This window comes from Microplitis mediator, chromosome 5 (genome assembly GCF_029852145.1).
Source record: "Microplitis mediator isolate UGA2020A chromosome 5, iyMicMedi2.1, whole genome shotgun sequence".
In the NCBI taxonomy this organism is placed as follows: domain Eukaryota; kingdom Metazoa; phylum Arthropoda; class Insecta; order Hymenoptera; family Braconidae; genus Microplitis; species Microplitis mediator.
Genome location: NC_079973.1, coordinates 5,593,925 through 5,617,611, shown reverse-complemented (window position 1 = coordinate 5,617,611; position 23,687 = coordinate 5,593,925). Strand labels below are relative to the sequence as shown.

The window sequence follows — 23,687 nt, the reverse complement described above, 5'->3', positions numbered from 1 at the left end:
CAAGGACTATGTATAATTCAAAATAAAATTTATTGCGTTTTTAACACAATTTATTTGAAATTAATTTAAATATATGAAAATTAAATAATATAATTAATTTCAAAGAACTACACAAATAAAGGTAATTTTATTCTGTACTGAATTATTTGTGCCACTTGCGATAGTTCTTCAGCGTAACTATCGCAACTGAATGGAAAAACACAATTCGCGCAGCACTCACTCGAAGGATAATTTTTCAAATTTATTATATTGCATGTTGTGTAAATTCATAAGCCTAGTCAATAAGACAATTTATGTTATTGAGTAAATAGAGAGCAATGCATAAGTGTATTATACTATCACTAGTGTTACTAGCTATATTGAATTTTTTTTCATGGTCTGTAGTCTGCCAATTTAAATAATTAGAAAAAATATCGCTTTCCGCGTTATCATAAAACACAAGTCTATTTGTCAATTAGTTTGATTGCATCCAAGAACTTGCATGACATTCAAACACAAGTATTTTATTAAAATATGGAAATCGGACATCATTTAGATAACTTTTTTTTTTTTGCTGAATAATATTTAGTCACCTTATAAAGAATGTGTGAGGCGTAAATTTGACGCCCAAAAATTTTTGGTAAAATGGTTTTTAAAACTCCCACTCCACGGAAAAAAGAATTATGAAAAAATTAAAATATTGGAAAATCTTCATTTTTTTAATGAATTACAGAAGTTTCAAAGCTGAAACTTAAAGCGAAAACGTCATAAAAAGAAATAACATCCATGAATTTCCCTGTTTTTTTGAGTTTGTTCTTCTTGTTATTCTTACGGATAAAAATATCGTGGTAATTTATAATAAATTCTTATATTAATTCGGCTGAAAAAAATTTAATTGCAGTAATTTTTATAAATTTTTATATTTTTAACTACCCTTCTGGTATATCAACCCCCAATGTCTGTAGTGCAGTTGCTGGATCATGTCAGCAACATTATACATATGTAGTTAAGTATAGGTGCTGATAACCCAGACAGCATTCAAGTCGGAATGACTGCTTTACTTGGTCTTTTTGAAGGCGTCCTCAAGAAGTCTTATAATGACTTCTTAAAGATGTCATTTTTAAGAACTCTTAATTAAGAGTTCTTGAAGACTCCATAAATAAGACGTCAGTCTTGTGACGTCTAAATGTATTCTTTTTTTTAACTGCTTTGAAGTCAAAATGAAGTCAAAATTAGGAGCTCATTAAGACGTCATGGTAAATTCATATTGAAGTCTTATTTGCGAAGTCAAAAAAAAGAACTCTTTGGGAACTCTTTTTAAAGACGTCTTACTGAGTTTGCTAGGTGGCTCATTCGACATCTTGAGAACTTCTTAAAGACTTTTTTAAGATGTTGATGAGACGTCCAAATCATAAATAGGAACTCATTCACAACTCATCAAGACGTCATTTTGCTATCTGGAAAGGATGAGTATTCTTTTGTATGCCTCATTACATTACATTATATTATTATATTGTATCATTTTACATTGTATTATATTAGTTACATTATATTAGATTCGTTATATACATTCTATATATTAACTGATTTTTTCATCTGAATCGTCTTGTGAAACTTTGTCGGTATTTTAAAGACGTCCTCAAGAAGTCTTATAATGACTTCTTAAAGGTGTCATTTTTAAGAACTCTTCATTGAAAGTTCTTGAAGACTCCATAAATAAGACGTCAGTTTTGTGACGGCTAAATGCATTCTTTTTTAAACTTCTTTATGAAGTCAAAATTAGGAACTCCTTAAGACGTCATAGTAAATTCATACTGAAGTCTTATTTGCGAAGTCAGAAAAAAGAACTCTTTGATAACTCTTTTTAAAGACGTCTACTTTACTGAGTTCGCTAGCTGGTTCATTCGACATCTTGAGAACTTCTTAAAGACTTCTTTAAGATGTTGATGAGACGTCCAAATCATAAATAGGAATTCATTCACAACTCATCAAGACGTCATTTTGCTATCTGGGTGATATCTCTGTTATAATGTTGGTCGAAGCCACTATAACAATTTTTTGTTTTGTTTGGAATTTTGTTTTACGGAATTCTAAAAATTATTTTTATTTTTTTTTTGTATTAAAATTTTTACGTCTGTTACTAGATTGTAATTATATTAGACTTGTATATTAATACTTTTATGTATTTGGCCCTGTTATTGGCGTAAGCTGTTGGGCAATAAATAAATAAATAAAAAATAATTTAATTAGTTAATTTTCTTTTATATACAAAGAAAACGAATCAAAATACTAAATACTTACAAATTTTGAATTTTTTCTCATCAATTTATATAAAGTAGAACATTTAAAAAAAAAAAAATTGATAATCTCAATTTTTCGATTTTCTACAACCGAAAATGAGTGACTACATAATTCTGTCCAATATTTATAATTTAAATAAATTTTTATTTGTAATAAACTAATTATCATTTTTTTAATATTCAAAAAATTTTCCTGCTTTTTAAAACTTTTTAAATTTTCTTTCTTATCAACGTATGCCGAAAAGTTAGAAATCTGTTCCAAGATTTTAACCCGGCGTGGACATGTATATACATAAATAAAAAATATATAACAGTGCTTTTCAAATCGACTCACATAATTTTTATGTTTTTCAAATAATAACAAACAATTATAATTTTTAAATTCACTGTTTATTTATTTAATAAACTTAAGTAATTTTTATCATCTGTCGTGTCGATGCTGATCTTAAAATCACTTCTAATTTCAAAATACACATAAAAATAATAAGAAAAAACCGATTGTGAATTTGAGGAATAATTATTTAAACAAATTGTTTAAATAATTGAAAGAATGAAGACTGCACCTCATCAGCGATTAGTAATGGTTGGAGATCGTGATGGGTAATTATTTAAATTTAATCATTTGAATTAATGTTATAATTTATTTTAAGGTTATCATTACAGTATATAAGTTTCTTACTTTTATATAAAAAAAAAACGATGATACTGAAGTTAGCAGACGTCTAATAATTTTTGAATTTTTTTAAAAACGATAAATGATAAAAAAAAAATTTTCAAAAAATTGCACCTACAGCTTTTTTAATTTTCTACACATGCATATTTTTAGTTCGAGTGTGAATGTAGCAGACATCAGACAAATTTAAAATTATTAATAAATAGAGTAAATAATTGATAAAATAAAATTTCAAAAAAATACGCATTTAGAAAATTTTCAAATTAATAGGTGCATTTTTTGTAAATATTTTTTTTTTTATTATTTACTCTATTTATTTATAATTTTAAATATGTCTAATGTCTGCTACATTTACACTCATATTTTTAGTTTATTTTTTTTTGTTATTGATTTGTTAAAAAAAAAATGCGAAAATTGTTAATTGTCTTCTAACTTGAGTGTCAAAAAAACTTGGCTTTGAGTAAAAAAAAAAAAATTTGTCTTGTCATTTTAAAAAACATCTTTATGACATCTAAAAGTTGTCTCTGCTACTTGGGTTCTTTTGAATGAATAAAATTTTAAAATAAATAAAATATTTTTTTTTGTTTAAAAAATTTAAAGGCAATTAAGTTTTAGCAGACATCTGACAATTTTTAAAACTTTGAAATAATAATTTAAAATGTTTATAAAATAAAAATAAAAAATGCACGTCTAGAGAATTCAAAAATCAGTGCATGCATTTTTTTAAATTTTATTATTTTAATTATTTAAATTTTTTATATGCAATTAAAAAATTGTATATCTGCTACATTTATGAGTGTGATTGTAGCAGACGACAAATTTAAAATTATAAATAAATTGAGTAAATAATTAAAAAAAAAAAAAAATATTTATAAAAAATGCACTTATTAATTTTTAAATTTTTTAAATGCGCATTTTTTAAAAACATTTTTTTGATCATTTACTCTATTTATTTATAATTTCAAATTTGTCTGATGGCTGCTACATTTACACTCATTACATTTACACTCAAAATTTATATGTAATTGATATAAATTCAAATTTACCAAAGTCAATGTGTGATAAACTAAAATAAAATTTCCAAGTTTATTTTTTTAATGATTATTAGACTGAACACCTTACAAATTTATTGTAGTCGGCCGCCAATATTTAAATTTTTATGTACCTGAAGATCGGAACGTTTTTCACGCAACGAAAATGAAAAAATTCATGTAATTCGACTACTTAAGGGGTAGTCTGGTGGTCGGGGTGGCCCAAGATTTTTGGCTGACTTACCAACATCTACATGCGAACATTTCAAAATTCGAGTTATCCAGTAGATTTTTTACTTTCCAATTTTTGTTTTTTTTTTTTCGTTGTGCAAAAAATGTTCCGATCTTCAGGTGCATAAATTTTCATTTATATAAATAATGATCCTGAAGTTAGTAGACGACTAAAAATCTTTGGAGTTTTTTTCAACAAATCAATTAAAAATTTTAAAAAAAATTATAAACATGCACATGTAGGAAATTTAATAAACTACCGATGCAATTTTTTGATCTATTTTTTTTTTCATAATTTATCGTTTTAAAAAAATCCAAAAATTACAATACGTCAGCTAACTTCGGTATCATATATAAATAAATAATCAATGAATTACTGTTTTTATTTTTGGCACAGGTTGAAAGAACTCTTAAGACGTCGTCTTGTTGAATGCGGATGGCGCGATCAAGTCAAAATAATTTGCAAAGAATTGATAAAAGAAAAAGGGCATGATATCACATACGACAACATGCTGACAACAGTAACGAGCAGAGCACGCAGTCTTGTACCTGATTCTGTAAAAAAAGAACTATTGCAAAAAATAAAAAGTCAACTGTTGGCACAGGAAGAAAAATTGAAAATTTAATAATAATAATAATAAGTTACTTAATGTTAATTCTTATTAAATATTTTGTGATAAGTAATTTATTTTATAATAACTAGAATTACTCCGTCAAAATAATTTTACATTCATTTACATTTAATTACATTTATAAATTATGATATTGATGCAATTACTTGAGTTATGTCTCAATCATAATTAAATGATTAATTTTTTTTATTAAATACACTTACAATTAATACTCTGTCGATTTATTAGTGACTGTAAATAATTAAATTGTTTTTTTTTTACTTTAATAAATGTAATAATAAATTGTTACTATTAATTTAATTTTTCATTTAACGATGTAATTATTTTAATTGTAATTTTGTTATGAAGTAAGGAAATAATCTGAGTAGCACACCTGGCTTTGTGACAGCTATAAAATAGGAGTTTTGAGGCCCTTTAAAAAAAATCCATGTGGAATTGCATGGAAACCCATAGGAATAAATATAGAAAAGTATGGATTTATGTAAGAATTGATGTAGGAGTGTATGGAATTATATAAGAATCCATGTAGGAAATCCTGAGTATCTGGATTTCCATGTAGAAACTTCACATAGGAAACTGGGTACCTGGATTCCCACATAGGAACTTGGATTTATGGATTTCTTTATGGGAAATTCATTTAGGAATCTGGGTTTCTATAGAATCCGCGGTGTCTGGATTTCTATGTCTATCTGACTTTCTCAGATTTTCGGCAGATTTATTAATCTTCTTTGAAATTTATTCAAAAAATTTGGTTGCTTTTACGTTCTGGATTTAATTATATTTAAATAAAAATTTTAAAATTTCTTTTGGTAATATATGATAAAACTTTGGTCACTCTGATGAAGAAAAATTCTTCAACAGAGTAACTACAGCAAATAAGCGATTTCCGCGAACACCGTCATGGCCCGTAGTCTAAACTCATGACGAAGCATGAGACCCGGGCCTCTACGACGTTTTCTAGGGTAACCTGAGATGCGACGTTAGACGATTTATAATTTGTTTGTACTGCATCTGCGGAGACAGAACAGGCGGTCAGCCGACGAACATCTAAGTCACCGGAACTCGGTTTATTAATTAAAACATACCTGAATTTAGTAAATTTGGTGTAACATTTATTATATAACCTTAATCAAATATTTATAACAAATCATAATCACTAATAATCGACGATGGACACGCCTGAGGTCTATAGACACCCTAATGATGTCAAACCTGAACATTTAAATTAATAATATAAATTTATTTATATTTTTAATCAATCTGGGGTGACAATAGCCTTGTTTTTTCGACTTTTGAACTGAAAATTTCATAGTTTTTTTCAGTTTTTCAAGGATTTTTCTGGGTTATTTTGGTATTTTTTCTCGTAAAGTAGATTAACAACTGAAGAAAATGTCCCCTGATCAAGAAAAATGATTTACTCCATGCTAAGTGTATATCTATATATTAGTCGATTCAAATTGTTTTGAATAATTTTTCTTAATCAGGGACGCAACGACTATTTCGATATCTTCATTTGGACGGATTTAAGAAAATAGAAAAGCTCAAAAACCCCCATTTTTATATCTACCAAAAATTTTAAATCAATTCCACAAACTGGATTGAATTTTTTAATCAGGGAAAAAAATAAGAGGATAATTACATGTTTAGATAATCTAAAAACTTTTATTTTTTATCAAAGAATACAATCATTTCCTGGCAAATCATTTATTGTATTACCCGCGCTTAACTTTTTGTAACCGCGACATACTTTTGCATGATTAAAAAATACGATTAAATAAATTTATCTATTTTCACTTTTTTAAAAATATTTTATAGTCGCATTTCACAATAAAAATATATAATCATATATTAATAATCAGCTGATGAAAAATGCATAAGTCTCACATGTAGTAGTCATCAGACATTTAAAAAAACATTTTCTTTATTTTTCTTTACAATACTATAAATAAGCTTATAATTAATACACATAATAATAATAATAATTAATAGTAAACAATAATAATAATAAATCTAACAGTAGATGTAACCAAAATTATTTACACTTTTGAATAATAAAATATTTAAATAAAATAACACCGGATTAAGGTACAAATATGTAATGAGAAACATCATTAAGTGATTCATTAGCGTCCTCAACAACTTTTGACTTGAGTAATTTTATTTCCAGCCTCAATTTTTCTTTTTCCATCTCTTGTTTACTTAATTCATTAGTATAACAATCGATTTGTAATTTAAGTTTATTTTTTTTCAGCTTCAGCATTTCCGTTTCGTGATGTAATTTGCCCTTTTCAGCTCTCAATACTGCAAGCTGCTCAAGTAATAATTGATGGCTAGCTTCTTCTGCAAAAACGACATCATTTACATCCGTATTGTCTTCTGTATTTATTGTAGTTCGAGATACTCCAGCAATTTCTCCGCCAGACGGTCTATTAATATCACTGTCATCAATACAGTTATCAGCATCACCATGAGGGGGTGATTCTTTCATAATCCAGATTCTACTGTTGTCATGATGATGATGATTGTGATGATGAGAATTATTACTATTATTTTTACTAATACCCGGTGAATGTCCATCAATGTCTGCTGACAATGATTCAATTGTTTGCACAGGTACGGGTGAGGTAGATGTCGTTTTTGAAATGTTGTCTATTTCAACCCCAGTTGAAATAGGATCTATTGACAAGACTTGATTATCGGGATGATCATCGTCTACTTGATGTGTTAAGTGATGATCATCGCAGTAACTATTGAAATCACGTTCGTCAACGAATACCGACCCGTCGGAATTTACTATCGACTCGACGATAACTGATGGATCTCCGTCTTCCATAACTAGTTCACCGACTATCTCTCCATTGGCTGATATCAAATCACCCTCAGTATTTGTGCTCAGTAATTGACCTTCTGATGTGTCCATGTCATCGACGACTTCTTCTTGTGATAACTGAGTGTACGAATCATCCCCATCATTACCTTCACTTACTTCTGCTAGTTCTGATGATAATTCCTATGTTTTGAAATAAACAAACCAATTTATGTAAATAATATCAGTTAATTTAATTATTTTGTTAAAATGTACAGTTGACTACTCGTTGGAAGCCGGCTCTTAATAAGTTTCAACCCCTCAATCAGAGGCTACTGAGTCGAAAACGACTTCTACAACTTAACCACTCGAGATTTGTATCAAGCAGACTCTTGTAAGCCTCCGTTAAAATTGTCAAAATTATAAACTAAGATCATAGTCCAGTCGAAACTCGGGAATAGAAGAGATTCTCGAAAGTTGGTGGAAATTTTATTCTACTTCAGTGGCGTGCCCTTATAAAAATTCAATATAGTGTAAGAGCACCAGTACCCAGCTTCTAACCAGTAGCCAGCCGGTCATATACTTTAACATTAGCTCAAAATATATATAGATATAATTTATCATGAGGTGGCTGGCTACTGGTTTGGGGCTGGGTACTGGTGCTCATACCCTATTTAACCTTCGAAATTTCAAAAATCTATCACGTGTTATTTTTTATGAGATCCAGTACCCGATCACTCATATATTTGTATATTTATATTTACTAAATTTTACTAGATATTGATATACAAATACATGGAGTGATCGGGTACTGGGTCTTTTACCTTAGATACAAAAAAATTTCTTATACTTTTTTATATTTTTTGGTAATGGTCTATAATCGGGGCTCCATCTGTTTATATCAAGCAAAAATCCAAATATAGACAAATTGCCAAGAGACCAGTATCATTCTCTGGAATTTGTCGGCGGACTGAAGATATAATTGCTTATTTAGGTGTTAATAAAGCCTTAATAAGTTATAAGTGTATACACTTTAGTTACAAGGTTCGGATAGATATCTAGAGTTAGAGACATAAACACAGACAGAAAACTCTTTCCGCCGTGTAGCAGAACACGTGGAAAAAGTTTTATTATAGATCTTTAAGGTGTAAGCACTTGGAACTTTGGAAAATGTATGGAGCCCCACTTATAGACCATTACTTATTTTTTATACCCTGGGATGATGACTTTTATATTTGGGGGTGACTGTGGGTGACATCATAAATTTCCAACAAAATTTGCACCAACTTTCAAGAATATCTGCTATTTTGGAGTTTCGACTGAACTATTAAGAAAAAATAGACGAATTAACGAGGAAAATTTATTATTTATATTTTTCAGAGATTTTAGCACTAAGTACTAGAAATATCGAGACAACGGCGTGTGATGAAACGTAAATACGACGTTTAAAATCATGAGAAATAAAACAGGCTTATAACGAATAGTTAAGAACGAGACTAAACCCACGGAAGACTGGATTTCCAAGAAAAGTTTTCCCTTCGTCCTGGAGACCAGGCTTCTGACGAGTAGTCAACTGTATATTTGACAGATAATTAAAATATCAAGTTAATAAACAATAAAATAATAACTTACATCTTGTCCCCAGGGTGATCGAGGCGGTTCCCTTTTGATTCGTTTGACAGTCTGCGACATTTCATCCTCAGATTCCGAAAATACTTTACCGCCAGAATTGCTACGCGGCACATCCACCAAGTCACGCATTCGTTCATAAAGTTCAAAAGCTCTCTCGGGAGAAATGTCTACCTTTTCTTTATTTGCCGCGGCGATATTGAACAAATCCTTTGATCGTAATACTTTGTCCGTCCGTAAACGTATATACTCTTTCAATCGTTTCCGATCAATGTGTAACTGCATGAGCTCCTGTACTTCCCGTTTCATTTCACCGCATAATTTTCTCTCTTGCGGTAATTTTTTAAATAATTCCTATTACATAAGCAAATAAATTTATATATTTTATTTACTTTATAATAATAAATGTTTTGTTATATTAAAAATAAATACCTCAGATATTTCGTGATTGTGTTCATTATTTACACTAGTAACTTCTAATTTTGTTCCATCCTTTGATGCTCTTAACATAATATGAGCAGGACAGTTTGTTCTGATTGATCTGATATTTTAAAAAATATATAAATTATTATTGTAATACTTCATAGTTCATTAATTGAATCGTTTATTTGAGAAACCCCATAAGTCATGTTTTTTACAAAATTGGGGTTTTTGCATTTTTGGGTTCTTTGGATGTCCCTCCATAGAAATCAATCAAAATATGCATCAAATCAGCGTTTAAAAAAAATTAACGGGGTGACAGCAATTTCATTTAATTGAAAAAACCCATAAGTCAATGACTCAAATAAACATATGCAGTTTTAGTTTTACAGAAATAATTTTTTTTTTTTTTATTTAAAATTCGCGCTTTTTTAGGAAATTAATTTCAAATGTTGTTTTACTGTTGACTGTTATATGACTAATTAAAATGTTTAAATTAATTATAATTTTTTGTAATTTCTGGGTTTCAAAGTTCAAATACATATTTAATACTTCATTTTATCAGTGTAAGAAATGATTTGAGTGGAAACATTTAAAAAAACAATGATTTTATAACTTTTTTTTACGTTTGGTTGAGAAACCCCATAATTCAATCAACTTTAAATAATTTTTTTAAGTAGTTTCAGTTAAAAAATTAAATTTTTCTTGTTGGAATCTTTTTCAGAAACGCTAACGTTATTGTATTCAATTATTTATTCATTATTTTAATGTCAAGATTTTCCAAAAAAATGTTTTTTGTGTTTCCTGAAAAATTTTGTTTCCTTGACTTATGGAGTATCGCAAATAAACGATTCAATTATAATATAAAATTTGTTCGAGTTAAAAATTAAAATAATCATCAGTAATTCGATGATATTTATCGGAACATTTTTTTCTGCCCTCCGGCCGGAAAGTGGCAACTTTCGAGCCGCTGCCCTAAACGAAGTTGCAATTTTCCGGCTCCGTCAAGCAGAAAAATAGCATACGACCTTGGCCAGTAAAGAAGAAAGCCTCAGACCACATGTTTGTCAGCCTCGACTTCACCTCGGCCAACAATTACATGTGATCTGAGACTTTTCTTATTTTACTGGCCTAGTTTTCACAAAAAAATGAATGAAGATTTAAAATCCTAAATTTACCTGAAGGTCGTAACGTTTTTTGCGCAACAAAAAAAAATTTGAAAGTAAAAAATCTACTGGATGGCTTCTGAAATGTTTCCCATATAGATGCTGGTGTCAGGCCTTCCCCAACTACCCCTTAAGCAGCTAAAGTACATAAATTTTTTTCATTTTCGTTGCGCGAAAAACGTTACGATCTTCAAGTATATAATCCTAATCTAAAATATTAATTTATAACATACTGTGATTGCCGTCTGCCAGCACCACGTGGTAAAAATTTTTGTCCCCCATAAATACACGCGTATTTAACAGAATAATATTTAAGTTTCTCGCTAATAGGCCTTGCAGTTTTCATGTGGGCACCGCTGACAGTTCTACTGTCTCTTCTCCAGTAATGAACCAAACTTCGTTTAGAAAATTTTTCTAATTTATACTCCAGTTCTTCATAGCTATTAAACAATTCCCCCAAATGAAATGATACATCATCGTCATCAGCACCTCCACCTCCTCCTGTATTTTTGTCCATAATAATAATTATTATTATTATTATCTACTAAATAAATTAATAATCAACCTGTAAAATTAAAAACCATCATCATCATCATTATAACATCAATAATAATAATTATCATTATAATTAAATAAACGAACTTTTACATAATTAATTACAAATAAAAAATTAACTTGGATTATTAATAAAATATGATACTGAAGTCAACAGACATCGAATAATTATTTTAATTTTTTTAAAATGATAAATTATAAAAAAAAAATATTTTAGAAAATTGCACTCATAGTTTTTAAAATTTTCTACATGTGCATATTTTTAGTTTTTTTTTTTTTAAATTCGTTTGTTGAAAAGAAAAATTCAAAAATTGTTAATCTATACTATGAAAAGAATAAGGAAAATTTTGCTCCCGGCATATCTATATGATAGAATTAGTTAATGTTATTAAAATTAGTATCATTAGAAAGGTCTTGACTTGAATTTGTGCCTTTTGATACTTTAAACTCTTTTCAATTTTCAAGTATTGAGATAAATAGATTTATCTATATCATTCGAATTACATTTAAATTGCGCGAGAAAAAATACGATCGTACTTATTTTTTTTAAATAAATTAATACTTTAATTATTCTGTCACTAAATATGACTGAATGTCACTGAATAAATAGCTATATTATTTACATCGCGTTACTTATTCCAAAATGACAGATTTTTATACTCCTTTTTGGTTTTAGGAAGCTTCTCAAAGCCAAAAAAGTGATGTACCTGAAGATCGGAACGTTTTTCGTGCGAGGAAAATGAAAAAAAATTATGTAATTTTACTTAAGAAGTAAATGGGGTAGGCTGCAATTTTCGGCTGACGTGCGAAACATTTCAGAAATCTAGATCCAGTAGATTTTTCACTTTTAATTTCGATTTTTTCATTTTCGTTTCGCGAAAAACGTTCCAATCTTCAGGTACATAAAAAGTGTGCATACACGGAGAAAAATGTTGGCTCAAAACCTACCAATTTTTGTTATGCTGTCGACCAAACTTGAAACAGGAAGAGAAGCATCCAAAAAATTGTTATGCTCTTATGAAAAATTATTATGCCGCATCACAATTATTATAATGTATGGAAGCAATTGTTATTAAATCTTATCGATAAGTGTCTCGTGCGTAGTAAGTATTATGATACAGCATTATAATTTTTCGTATGAGCATAACAATTTTTTGGATGCTTCCCTTCCTTTTTCAAGTTTAGTCGACAGTATAATAAAAAATTGGTAGGTTTCGAGCCAACATTTTTCTCCGTGTAGAAAAAAAGGATTCATTGACACAAAAAATCTTTACTCGCCTACCCTGATTCAGAAATCTAATTTGGAATAATTCAATCCATGCTTAAGTGTATATCTATATATAGTCAATTTTGCCAACTTTGAATTGTTTCGGATCGTGTTTGAATTATTTTAAATTAGATTTCTGAATCAGGGTAAAGAAAATTTTTACTTACTCCAATAAATTTTTGGCATTGTGAATTGAAAACAAAAATTTATTTAGAACTAGAAAAAATTACTTGGTGCAAGGAATTATTTCTTGACCAAAAAAAACTTTTCTCGCCTCAAGACAATTTTTGTATTTAATTGATAATGCATAAAATTTCTTGGTGCAAATTAAAATTTTTTTGCGGTAAGAAATCCTTTTTTCTGCGTATTTTAGAAATTTAGTAGTGATATTTGGGCAGTCATGTAGTGACTGCAGGTTGCTCGTTGTCTGTTAACTTATGAGTGTAAATGAAGCAGACATCAGACAAATTTAAAATTACTAATAAACTGAGTAAATAATTAATAAAATAAAATTTTTAAAAAATGCGAATTTAAAAAATTTTCAAATTAGCAAGTGCATTCTTTTCAATATTTTTTTTAAAATTTTTTACCTCATTTATTTATAATTTTAAATTTGTCTGATGGCTGCTACATTCACACTCATGTTAACTTCAGGATCATAATAAATTTTTTAATTATTGAGGCCATTAATAAATTTATGGAAATAAATAATGATCCTGAAGTTAGCAGACAATTAACAATTTTTGAATTTTTTTTTTCAGCAAATCAACTGCAAAAAAAAAAAAATAAAAAAATGCACATGTTGAAAATTAAAAAAGCTACAAGTGCAATTTTTTTAAATATTTTGTTTTTTGAAATTTATCATTTTTAAAAAAATTCAAAAAATTTTAATTGTCTGCTAACTTCAGGATCATAATAAATATGAGTATGTATGCAAATAAATATATAATTGTTATTATTATCACCTAAATAAATTAATAATTAACCTGTAAAATTAAAAATCATCATCACCATAACAACAATAATAATAATTATTATTATTATTATTATAATTTAATAAAAGAACTTTTAAATAATTAATTAAAAATCAAATGAAATAAAAAAAAATTAATTCAAATTATTGAAAAATTTTTTAATCATCGATACCATTATTAAATTTATGTAAATAAACGTTGGTATGAAAATATATAAATGTATAAACAATAAATATGAGTGTAAATGTATCAGGCATAAGACATTTTTTAAATTACATATAAAAAAATGAAATAATTAAAAAAATTAAATTTAAAAAAATGCATGTACTGATTTTTGAATTCTCTAAACGTGCATTTATTTTATTTATTTATTTATTTAAAAGTTTTAAAAATTTTCAGATGTCCGCTAACTTTATTGTCTTACAATAAATAATTAAATGTAAAATAATAAAAATGAAGGTTAAATATTGAAAAAGTTTAATGGCGTGACAGAAGCCAAGATAATCAACCGTGATCTCAGACAAATACTGTCCATCATTTTAAACTGCTGAGACGGACTATTAAACAATCTCCGTTGTCATTACATTAACAATTATTCAAAATTTAAACGTATTAACAAACTCATTCAAATTATTTCGTTCCAATGAATAAGTAATAAGTAAATTGTAATTTTTCATGATAATAAATATAATATGGTCATACGTACCGGACATTTTAACTGGATGATGTTAAATGTCAACTGTTTTGTAGTTAAACTTTTTTTTTTAGTTGCTTATAAATTTTAAAATTTACTATTATTGTTGTTAATAAGCAACATGTATTGTTGGGTGAAAGTTTCATTTATTTGTTAAGGTTATAAGTATTTTTAATTTAATGATAGTGAACTTGATTATTTTTGGGTTCATCTGATCGAGGGCGCTGGTTGTAAATTTAATAAATTTATTTTTCAATTTTTTTCGTCATAGATTTGTCATTATTATTATTATTGGGTAGTAATTTATGTTTTATATATTTGTTTTAATTGAAATATTAAATAATTACGATTAAAAAAATTGTTTTTTTATTTTCGCGGGAATAAATAATAATTTTTTCAAGATCATAAATTTTAAAAATATATTGGATTGTTTTAGTTACAGAAAAAAAAATTTTCACTAGAATATTTTGTTATAAATTTTTACTGAAATTGGGGTAAACTGTCATATAAATAATGATTTGAATTAATTAGATTGAAAACTTTCCTTTGAAAAGAAAAAAGTTTATTAATTAGCAGTTTATTAAATTTTATACTTTCTATTTTTAAAAAAAATTTTTTTTTTTAAAGTGAAACTTCTTTAGGCATGGCAGAGAAAAATTTGAATTCCTTCATCGATCATTATTACGATATACATCACAAAGTTCCGCTATACTTAAACAAAATTATGACAAAATGCCTATGATTTTAAATGGAGATTTTGATGTCAATTTCGCTTTAGACAAATTTTTAAAATTAATTTAATTTTTATAAGACAATTTGAATCTATTTCTACAAAATAACAGGATGATATTAATTTTATCAAAAAATTTTATGTGGGATTGCATGAGAACCCATAGGGATTCATATAGAAAAGTATGGATTTATGTAAGAATTCATAGGAATTGATATGGAAGTGTATGGATTTATATAAGAATCCAGGTAAGAAATCATGGGTACCTGGATTTTTATGTAGAAATTTCATATAGGAAACTGAGTGCCCTGATTCCCATGTAGGAAACCCACGTAGGAAATTGTGGGTACTTGGATTTCTATATAGGAACTTGAATATAAGGATTTCTTTGTAGGAAACAGATATAAGAATCTGGATTCCTATAGAATCCGGAATATCTGGATTTTTATGTCTATTGCTTATTGATCCACGTAAATAAATAAAAGAACAGATTAATTTTCCTATAGGAAACCATATGGAAATCCATCTGAAAATGCCATGTGGAAACCCACATATGAATCTACGCTGGATTCCCGTATGATTTATTTTTTATAGGTTTTTTATTCCCGCTCGGCATGAATGTCAAAAAGCCCTCATTGGTATCATAAAGTTATCTTAATAAATTATGCTATCTTTCTATCAAAATGACATCCTTCTGACAATCATGCCGATCGGGTTACGATCTATACATGGATAGAATTTTCTATTGTAAAATTACAAGAAATGGATTGAAATTTTCTATCCAAACCTTTGGTCATAAAATTTTTCATACAACTGACTATCAAAGTTCAAGACCGACTATCATAAATTTAATACTGTGTTTGATAATTCAATACCCAAAGACTTTAAATTTAAAGCCGTCATTGAAAATTCATATCCTAGAGACCTGAGACTGAAAATGAAGAAGTTGAAATATCATAAATAAATTTTTAAGTTAAAAGTTAAATGAATAAAAACTTCCACTGAATTGTAAAAAGTTTTTATTTATTTTCATTTAAATAATTCTATTAAAATATTTTATTATTATAGATCGTTATAATATTAATTATATATCTATAATTATTTTTAAAAAATGTACAAATTATATAAAATAATTTATCGGATTTAGGTACTAAGGTAACCAATCATCATCTAAATCCATTGGAGGAATTGGCGGTGGTTCGGATAAAACTGATGCTGTCTATAAAAATATATACATAAATGTAAAAGCAATTAAATACTTTAGTTGCAATTTAATTTAAATATATATACAAATACATACATCAATATCTTTCGAATCAGATATTTTATCAATTACTGGAAGAATAAAACCATCGTCAGTTGATGCTGACGAAACAGATTCTTTCGTTGTTTTAAAAGTATCAGGCTCAATACAATCTTTTATTTCTCTATTATTTGAACGAGATTCAATGTCATTTTTTTCTTTTAAAACTTGTAAAGTTATTGCCTGGAAAAATTTGAATTTTTATTTAAAATCAATGTGATTTTTTAAGTTATTTTTTTAAAGTCCAAACAGAATTTTTTTTATTTTATATTGATATCAATTTTTTTGTAACAGATTTGTCTCCCCTGTTTAGAAAATCTCATAGAATCCAATAGATTCTCATAAATTCCTATCGAGATTTTATAAGAATGAATGAGTTCAATGAGAAGTGATATAGTTAAGTATAAGATCTTATACATACAGCTATAAGAAATCTATCGGATTTTTTAAGCAGGGTCGCAAGTAAATTTTTTAAAGGCAAAAACAAATTAACTAATTAAGATTTTAAAAAATAATTAATTATAAATAATCTCACTTTAATTGTACTTGCTATTGTAGTTTTTATATAATCACTCGTGTAAGACTCATCAGTAAATTTAGTCATCAATGTCTGATACATTTTGTTCATTAGCTGTTTTATTTCCGCATCTTTATCATCGCTCACTAAATTTTTATTTCCTAAATTTTTCTGCTCAGTCTCCAGCATCATAATCTTCTGCTCTAATCTAATATTATCTTTCTGATACTTGATTACTTGTTCATTAGTACTTTTAATGTCCTCTAACGCTCTCTGATGTTCACTGCGCACTTCCGTTAATTTTAATTCCAATTCTTTTATAGTTTTTTTCAACTCCATTTCTTCGGATGAAAAAACTTTATTATCTTCTTCTAATCGCTCTAATTTATAAACATTTTCAATTGAATAATTTTTAATTGTCTTCAGCTCGTCTTCGAGTGATCGGATTTTCTTTTTCGCATCTTCAAGTTCTGTGTCTGATGAATTTTTTTCAGTTTCACTGGTTTTGGTATCATTTTTATTTAAATTCAACGCAAGTAACATTTTTAATGATGATTCAAGTGCTTTTTCATTGCTAGGAGATGCAGTGGCATTTTGCAATTCAAGAATATGAAATTTATCTAATAATTTTTGTACGTTATCTGATATTTTCGACATTCCCATACGTATCTCAGCATTGTGCGTTCGCGTTTCTGATAAAAATATATTTATATTTGGATCTAGTGACCCTGTTACTGGAGATTGTGATACTGAGGATGGAAATGAGTATAATTGCCCATCTACCGTTGACATAAATTGTTGCTTTAAAAACAAAAATAAATTATAAAATTATAGATATTGTCTACACGGAAAGAAAATTATGGCAGCGGTTCCCATAATTTTGTGAAATTTTTTCCTATACCATCATAGGAATTACGACCATAAATTATGGGAGCGGTTTCTATAATTATAGGAATGATTCCCATAATTATAGGAATAGTTCCTATAATTATGGGAATGATACCCATAACACTATAGGAATGGTTCCTATAATTATAGGAATACTTTCTATAATATTATGGGAATCATTCCTATAATTTATTGGAATGGTTCCTATAATTTATAGGAACCAATCCTATAAATTATAGGAACTATTCCCATAATGCAATTGGAATGGTTCGTATACCATTATGGGAATCATTCCCATAATATTATGGGAATAGTTCCCATACTATTATAGGAACCATTCCTATAATATTATGGGAATGGTTCCCATATTATCATGAAAAAATTAATTTAGAGAAGTGTGGTAATCACTTCTACAATACACAGAAATATTATTAAACATAAAAACAAAAATTCAAACATTGAAAAAAAAAATCGTATTTAGCAAAAAAACATTAAAATTTTTAATAAGAATTTTTTGTCAGCACAAAACATTCAAGAAAATTTAAATTTTGGGAAATTTCTACACTATTGTGCAAAAAAAAAATTTTATGATATTATAGGGATGGTTCCCATAACATTATGGGAATAGTTCCCATAATATTATAGGAATAGTTCCTATACCAATATGGGAACCATTCCCATAATGGTATGGGAACTATTCTCATACTATTATGGGGATGGTTCCCATAACATTATGGGAATAGTTCCCATAATATTATAGGAATAGTTCCTATACCAATATGGGAACCATTCCCATTGTAGTATGGGAATGATTCCCATACCATTATGGGAATGGTTCCCATACCATTATGGGAACTATTCTCATACTATTATGGGGATAGTTCCCATAATATATGGGAACCATTCCTATAGTAGTATAGGTAATATTCCCATACCATTATGGGAACCATTCCCATAATGCATAGGAAAACTTCCCATAATTTTCTTTCCGTGTATGGGACATTCCATGCCAAATCGACCACTTTTGACCCCAACCCTTTTCGATTTGGCTAAAAGTTTTTTAACTTTTTCTACCCTATAAAAAACGGTTCCCAGAATTTTTTCAAATTTTTTTACCCACCTATAAAAAAGTTATTAATTTAAAAAAAAAAATGGCTCTATTTTTTCAAATTGCCATAACTTTATCAAAAATTGGTCGATCGAGACGTTTTTTTTTTAAATTTTGTTATTAATCCTTGACGGCCACACCTCACCCAGGCCACAAGGGATTGAAGACCTCTAATTCCACTTTTTTTAAGCCTGGGGTGACTAGTCACCCCATGTGGCCGTTAAGGGTTAAATGTACTTTCAAAAAAAAATACAAAAAAAAATTTTAGATAATAAAATCTATAAAATTTTTGTCTGTTTTTTTTTTGTGTTACTAATTCAATAAACAATTTATTTGATTTTTCTTTCAATGTTAAATTTTAATCAGTATTTTTTATTCCACTATTATTTTGATAATTAAAAAAAAAAAAGTTACGAAGAAAAATTATACGATAGTAATCAAAAATAGAGCACTACCTCTCCGCTTCGCACACGAGGTGTGCAAAATTTGAATGAACGTTGATTTTTTTTTAAGTATTTCATGATTATAAAATTATAAAAATTAATAAATTTCTCGGACGAATGAAAATATTTTTAATAAAAAGTAAAATATATCAGTAAGTAAAGAATTAGATGAGCAATTTAATTTGAAATATATTTAATAAATTTAGCAGTGGCACTCAAGCAGTCACGTAGAGACTGCAGTTTGCTAGTATTTATTACTAAATATTAAAATAGTTATGAGACCTCGGTATCTATTTAGTAAAAATTTATTTATAAAAAATAGGTTTAAAAAATGAATACTAATAATAAAACTCACTGGAATGGGTGTTGCCCAAGCACCAGGTGTAAATGCAGCAGGAACTAAACTTCCATGAGCAGTAGGTACCGCCATAGGATTATTACTTCTAACAAAATTACTTCTAGCATCTGGGATATTTTCTTGACTACTTGCACTAGTAGTTTTGACATTAGACGAAATATTTTTGACTCCATTATCAGACGTCTTCATCCGTCTCGGCGATTTGATCGGCATGTCTTCCTCAGTATCCTCAGAGTCAGTGGTCGTTGAGGTCGGAACCTTCGGTAAAATCGACTGACCCATTTTAGCCATCCGTGAAATGAGAGAAGCTTTACCAGTAGGCGGTTTAGGGGACGGTATATTTTTAATTTCCTTAGTGATATCGAGGACTTCAATATCTAAAGCGACGTCTTTGTCACGCGGGAAACCAGGGCCTAGACTAATTTGTTTGCTTGGTGACAAAATTAAAATTCTTTTACATCCATGACTGATACCCAGCAACGAACGTTCCCAATTGTCATCGGATGAGATCTGTACTGTCATAGTTTGTACGGGTATTGACTGTATTTTTAATGGCTGAACTATATTATTAATTATAGAATATTTAATACTAATATTGTCTCCTTCACTCGCAACTTCTTTATCATTATTACAGACTGTCAAATCTTGGTAGTATATTGTCTCGTCTGTTTTTCCTTGACGTAATAAATATTTAGACACGGCAATCTCTCGTGCAAATTCAGTACAAGAGTCATTGCTGTCAAATAATATTGACCAGTTGTCATTATTACCGTCATAATAACTTACATAATTATTTTCTTGAATTGAAAATTTGAATTCTAACGTCAATGTTACTACTGATATATGCTCATTTTTATTGCGATAAAGTATCAATAAATATGTTTTTGTTGTCGTGTTTCCTGTTAACGCTATACCTAATTTACCTAACGGTGAATATTGACCATTTTGTCTGAAATTATTAATTATTATAAGTAAAATTTAGGGGTGTGCGAATCAAAACTTTTTGAATTATTTGTGACTTTTCAAATTCTTCGATTTGAATCTAAAAAATTATGATCAGCTTTCAAATATTCAATTTTTATTTAATAGAGACTCAAGTAGCACAGAGTCAATTTTAAAATGTCATTTAAAAAGACGAGACAAATTTTTTTTTTTCAAAGCCAAGTTTTTTTTATATAAATAAGACATACAGATGTTGGTCCTAGAAGTTATAGAAAGGCCATGGGATGATAAGAATCGGCTCCAGAAAGGTATCGGGCTCATAATTTCAGGAAATGTTGGTACTCATAAGATACTTCGATGCTGTAAGTTTCAGATCTTTATCTATCACCGTTTCTTTTTTCCGTCTTAAAAAAATCATGTCAATTAACTAATTAGATGACTTATTTAATTATTTGTAATTTACTTTTTGTCGTCACGTGTCAAGTCTTTTAAGCAGATATTTTTTCGGTAATACAAGTTTCTGATCGTTTTGTCAACATTTTGGTGCCTTATCGATATGTCAAAAAACAGCTTCAAAACTGCTATCTTATAGATGTCAAAAAGCCAAGTGTGCTACGGGGGGAGCTTAGTTTTTAAAGTAACCAAAAATAATTTTTTTACTAGAAATTTAAATTGATCCCCTGAATTTCAACCAATAAGAAATCGTGGATCATATCTGTTGGATTCTCTGTACAAAAATCAATCTTTATTCTTATATATACTTTATTTAATTATTTCTTTTTACTAAATATTCTGTTCGAAATAATATTTCGAACAGTGTTGCATTTAAGTTGTAGTATATATATTTAAGTTGAGTTCAAAATATGTATATGTTTACTTAAAGAAAAAGAAAGCTAGCATGGATCAAATTTTATGACCTTAGGTACATGGGTCGACGAGAGATTCCAAGTAAATGCAAGGCAATATGTTTTTCTTCATTTGCACTCATATATATATATTTTGAACTTAGAGATCTTTGTTATACACAAAGAGGAGAGGTTGATGGACCTCAGTGTTAAATAATATTAAAAGAATAAGTTAGTCTAAGCTAAATCTCTTACGAGTGAAGACATACCCTAGAGCGCGTATTTTAATAAAAGATATAATATTCATTTGTTTAATAAATTGATTTGTTTCATTCACGATTACCATACCTAAATTCCCAACAATATCCTTGCGATAATTCGATACTCAATTAACTTGATAACCATTTCCTATCCATCTATTTTAATATAGAGGAGGATGGATTTGTGTCTTAGCTCTATTTACCTCTGACAGAAATTTGAATTACTTGAAAAAATTACACTTTTAACGGTCGGCAGTACTAAACGAATTTTCGAATTTCACTTTTCTAATTATGTTTGGAATAATTACATCACTCGAGTGATGAAAACCTTGCGAAAAAGTTTGTCTTTCACATTTTTTCAGAAGCTATAAAAATTTCTGTAATAACAATTAATTAATAAATTAAAAGAAAAGTAAAATTCAAAAATTCGTTTAGTATGGCTCAGCCTTAAGTCGTTCCCATGTAGCATACTTGGCTTTGTGACATCTATAAGACAGCAGTTTTTTGAACTATAGATAAGGCACCAAAATATTGACAAAACAATCAGAAATTTGTCATTGAAAAAATATCTGGTTAAAAGACTTGACACAAATGACGACAAAAAATAAATTACAAATAATCATCTGAAGGATTTTTTAATTTAAATGACTTTTCGCGCGGAAAAAAGAAGACAAATTTCCTATGACTTCTAGGACCAACTGTATATCTTACTTGTATAAAAAAAAATTGGCTTTAAGAGAAGAAAATTTGTCTTGTCCTTCTAAAATAAATTTTTATGACATCTTAAAGCTGTCTCTGTGCTACTTGGGTTCAAAAAAAATTTACGAATAATTCGAAAACTTATGAATACTTCGAATTATTTAATTCGGAGTTCTAACTATTAGCACCCCTGATAAAATCATAAGTAATACTTACAACTTATATGCATGAATAACTTTAGCTAAAATTACATCAGTCTTAGATGATGTCGTTGATGACGACGGTGATGTTTGAACTTTAGTTTTATCACTTTTTGATTTTTTTGATGGAGTTTTAGACAGACTGTCTGTTTTACTTGAAGTACCAAAAATAGATGCTAAGTTTGATCTGATAAATATTTAATATACAAATTTAAATATTAATTACATAGTAAGTGAAGTTAAAGACCCAATTACTGACAGTATCGGAAGTGTATTATTTAATTATCGTATTTAATAAAACAAATAAAGTCAAAATTATTATGAAGTCGGTGACTTTTTCTGATAAATTCGCTTGGAAAATTTTTAAAATTTTTAAGTAATAAAAAATTGACACTTGAAGTCTCAATAATTGGTACCTTGTCAACAATCGAGTCTTTTATTTTGACAGTTTTAAAAAATAAATTTTAAATTAATAAAGAAAAAGATGGAAATCTATAATTGAAACAAAAGAATGAATTTATAAATACAGTAGGTAATTATTACCCTCCAATTGGATTGAAATCTTGCTCATCATCATCTTTAAATATTTTGTCTAAATTTGGTAATTGATTTCCACGACTCATTGTTACATAATATTTATTATTAACTAACTAATTAATTAATTATTCTAAATTATAAATAAATGATTGGAATAAGGCAGTAGAAAATTTAAATGACGTTTAACATTTTAGGTTAGAGTTTGTATATAAATATTTACGCCCATTTGTCAAAATACCGTATGGTAAATTTTATTTTACCAACAGAATTTTTTTTATAGATTATTAATTATTAATAATATGAAGAATTTATTATGATCTTAAAATTAGCAGACAATTAACAATTTTCTGATTTTTTCTTCTACAAATATAATTTAAAAAAACAAAAAACTAAAAATATGCACATGTAGGAAATTAAATAAACTATAGGTGTAATTTTCTGAAATATATTTTTTTTTAATTTATCGTTTTTAAAAAATTCCAAAAATTATTAGACGTCAG

At 27.9% G+C, this 23,687-nt stretch overlaps 3 protein-coding genes across 4 annotated transcripts; 1 reads left to right on the top strand and 2 right to left on the bottom strand.

Annotated features, from left to right (window-relative positions):
- Positions 1 to 2,580: 2,580 nt before the first annotated feature.
- Positions 2,581 to 5,090, top strand: LOC130667848 (transcription and mRNA export factor ENY2). The gene is made up of 2 exons (XM_057469718.1): positions 2,581 to 2,879; positions 4,612 to 5,090. The coding sequence occupies exons 1-2, from the start codon at positions 2,830 to 2,832 to the stop codon at positions 4,838 to 4,840; spliced, it is 279 nt and encodes a 92-aa protein (XP_057325701.1). The 5' UTR covers positions 2,581 to 2,829; the 3' UTR covers positions 4,841 to 5,090.
- Positions 5,091 to 6,519: 1,429 nt separating this feature from the next.
- On the bottom strand, positions 6,520 to 14,567 carry LOC130668401 (uncharacterized). Of its 2 annotated transcripts, none has more exons than XM_057470681.1 (5): positions 14,370 to 14,567; positions 11,101 to 11,368; positions 9,714 to 9,822; positions 9,285 to 9,635; positions 6,520 to 7,856 (listed from the first exon to the last, which is right to left on the bottom strand). In XM_057470681.1, the coding sequence occupies exons 1-5, from the start codon at positions 14,374 to 14,376 to the stop codon at positions 6,927 to 6,929; spliced, it is 1,665 nt and encodes a 554-aa protein (XP_057326664.1). In that variant the 5' UTR covers positions 14,377 to 14,567; the 3' UTR covers positions 6,520 to 6,926. The 2 variants fall into 2 exon arrangements, with proteins under 2 accessions (XP_057326664.1, XP_057326663.1); XM_057470680.1 differs by having other exon boundaries at positions 11,101 to 11,432; positions 14,370 to 14,566.
- A 1,518-nt stretch (positions 14,568 to 16,085) lies between these two features.
- On the bottom strand, positions 16,086 to 23,408 carry LOC130668333 (FK506-binding protein 15). Its single transcript, XM_057470570.1, has 6 exons — positions 23,194 to 23,408; positions 22,667 to 22,837; positions 19,702 to 20,653; positions 16,926 to 17,708; positions 16,388 to 16,573; positions 16,086 to 16,306 (listed from the first exon to the last, which is right to left on the bottom strand). Exons 1-6 carry the CDS (start codon positions 23,271 to 23,273, stop codon positions 16,238 to 16,240), a joined length of 2,241 nt encoding a protein of 746 aa, XP_057326553.1. The 5' UTR covers positions 23,274 to 23,408; the 3' UTR covers positions 16,086 to 16,237.
- Positions 23,409 to 23,687: the final 279 nt, after the last annotated feature.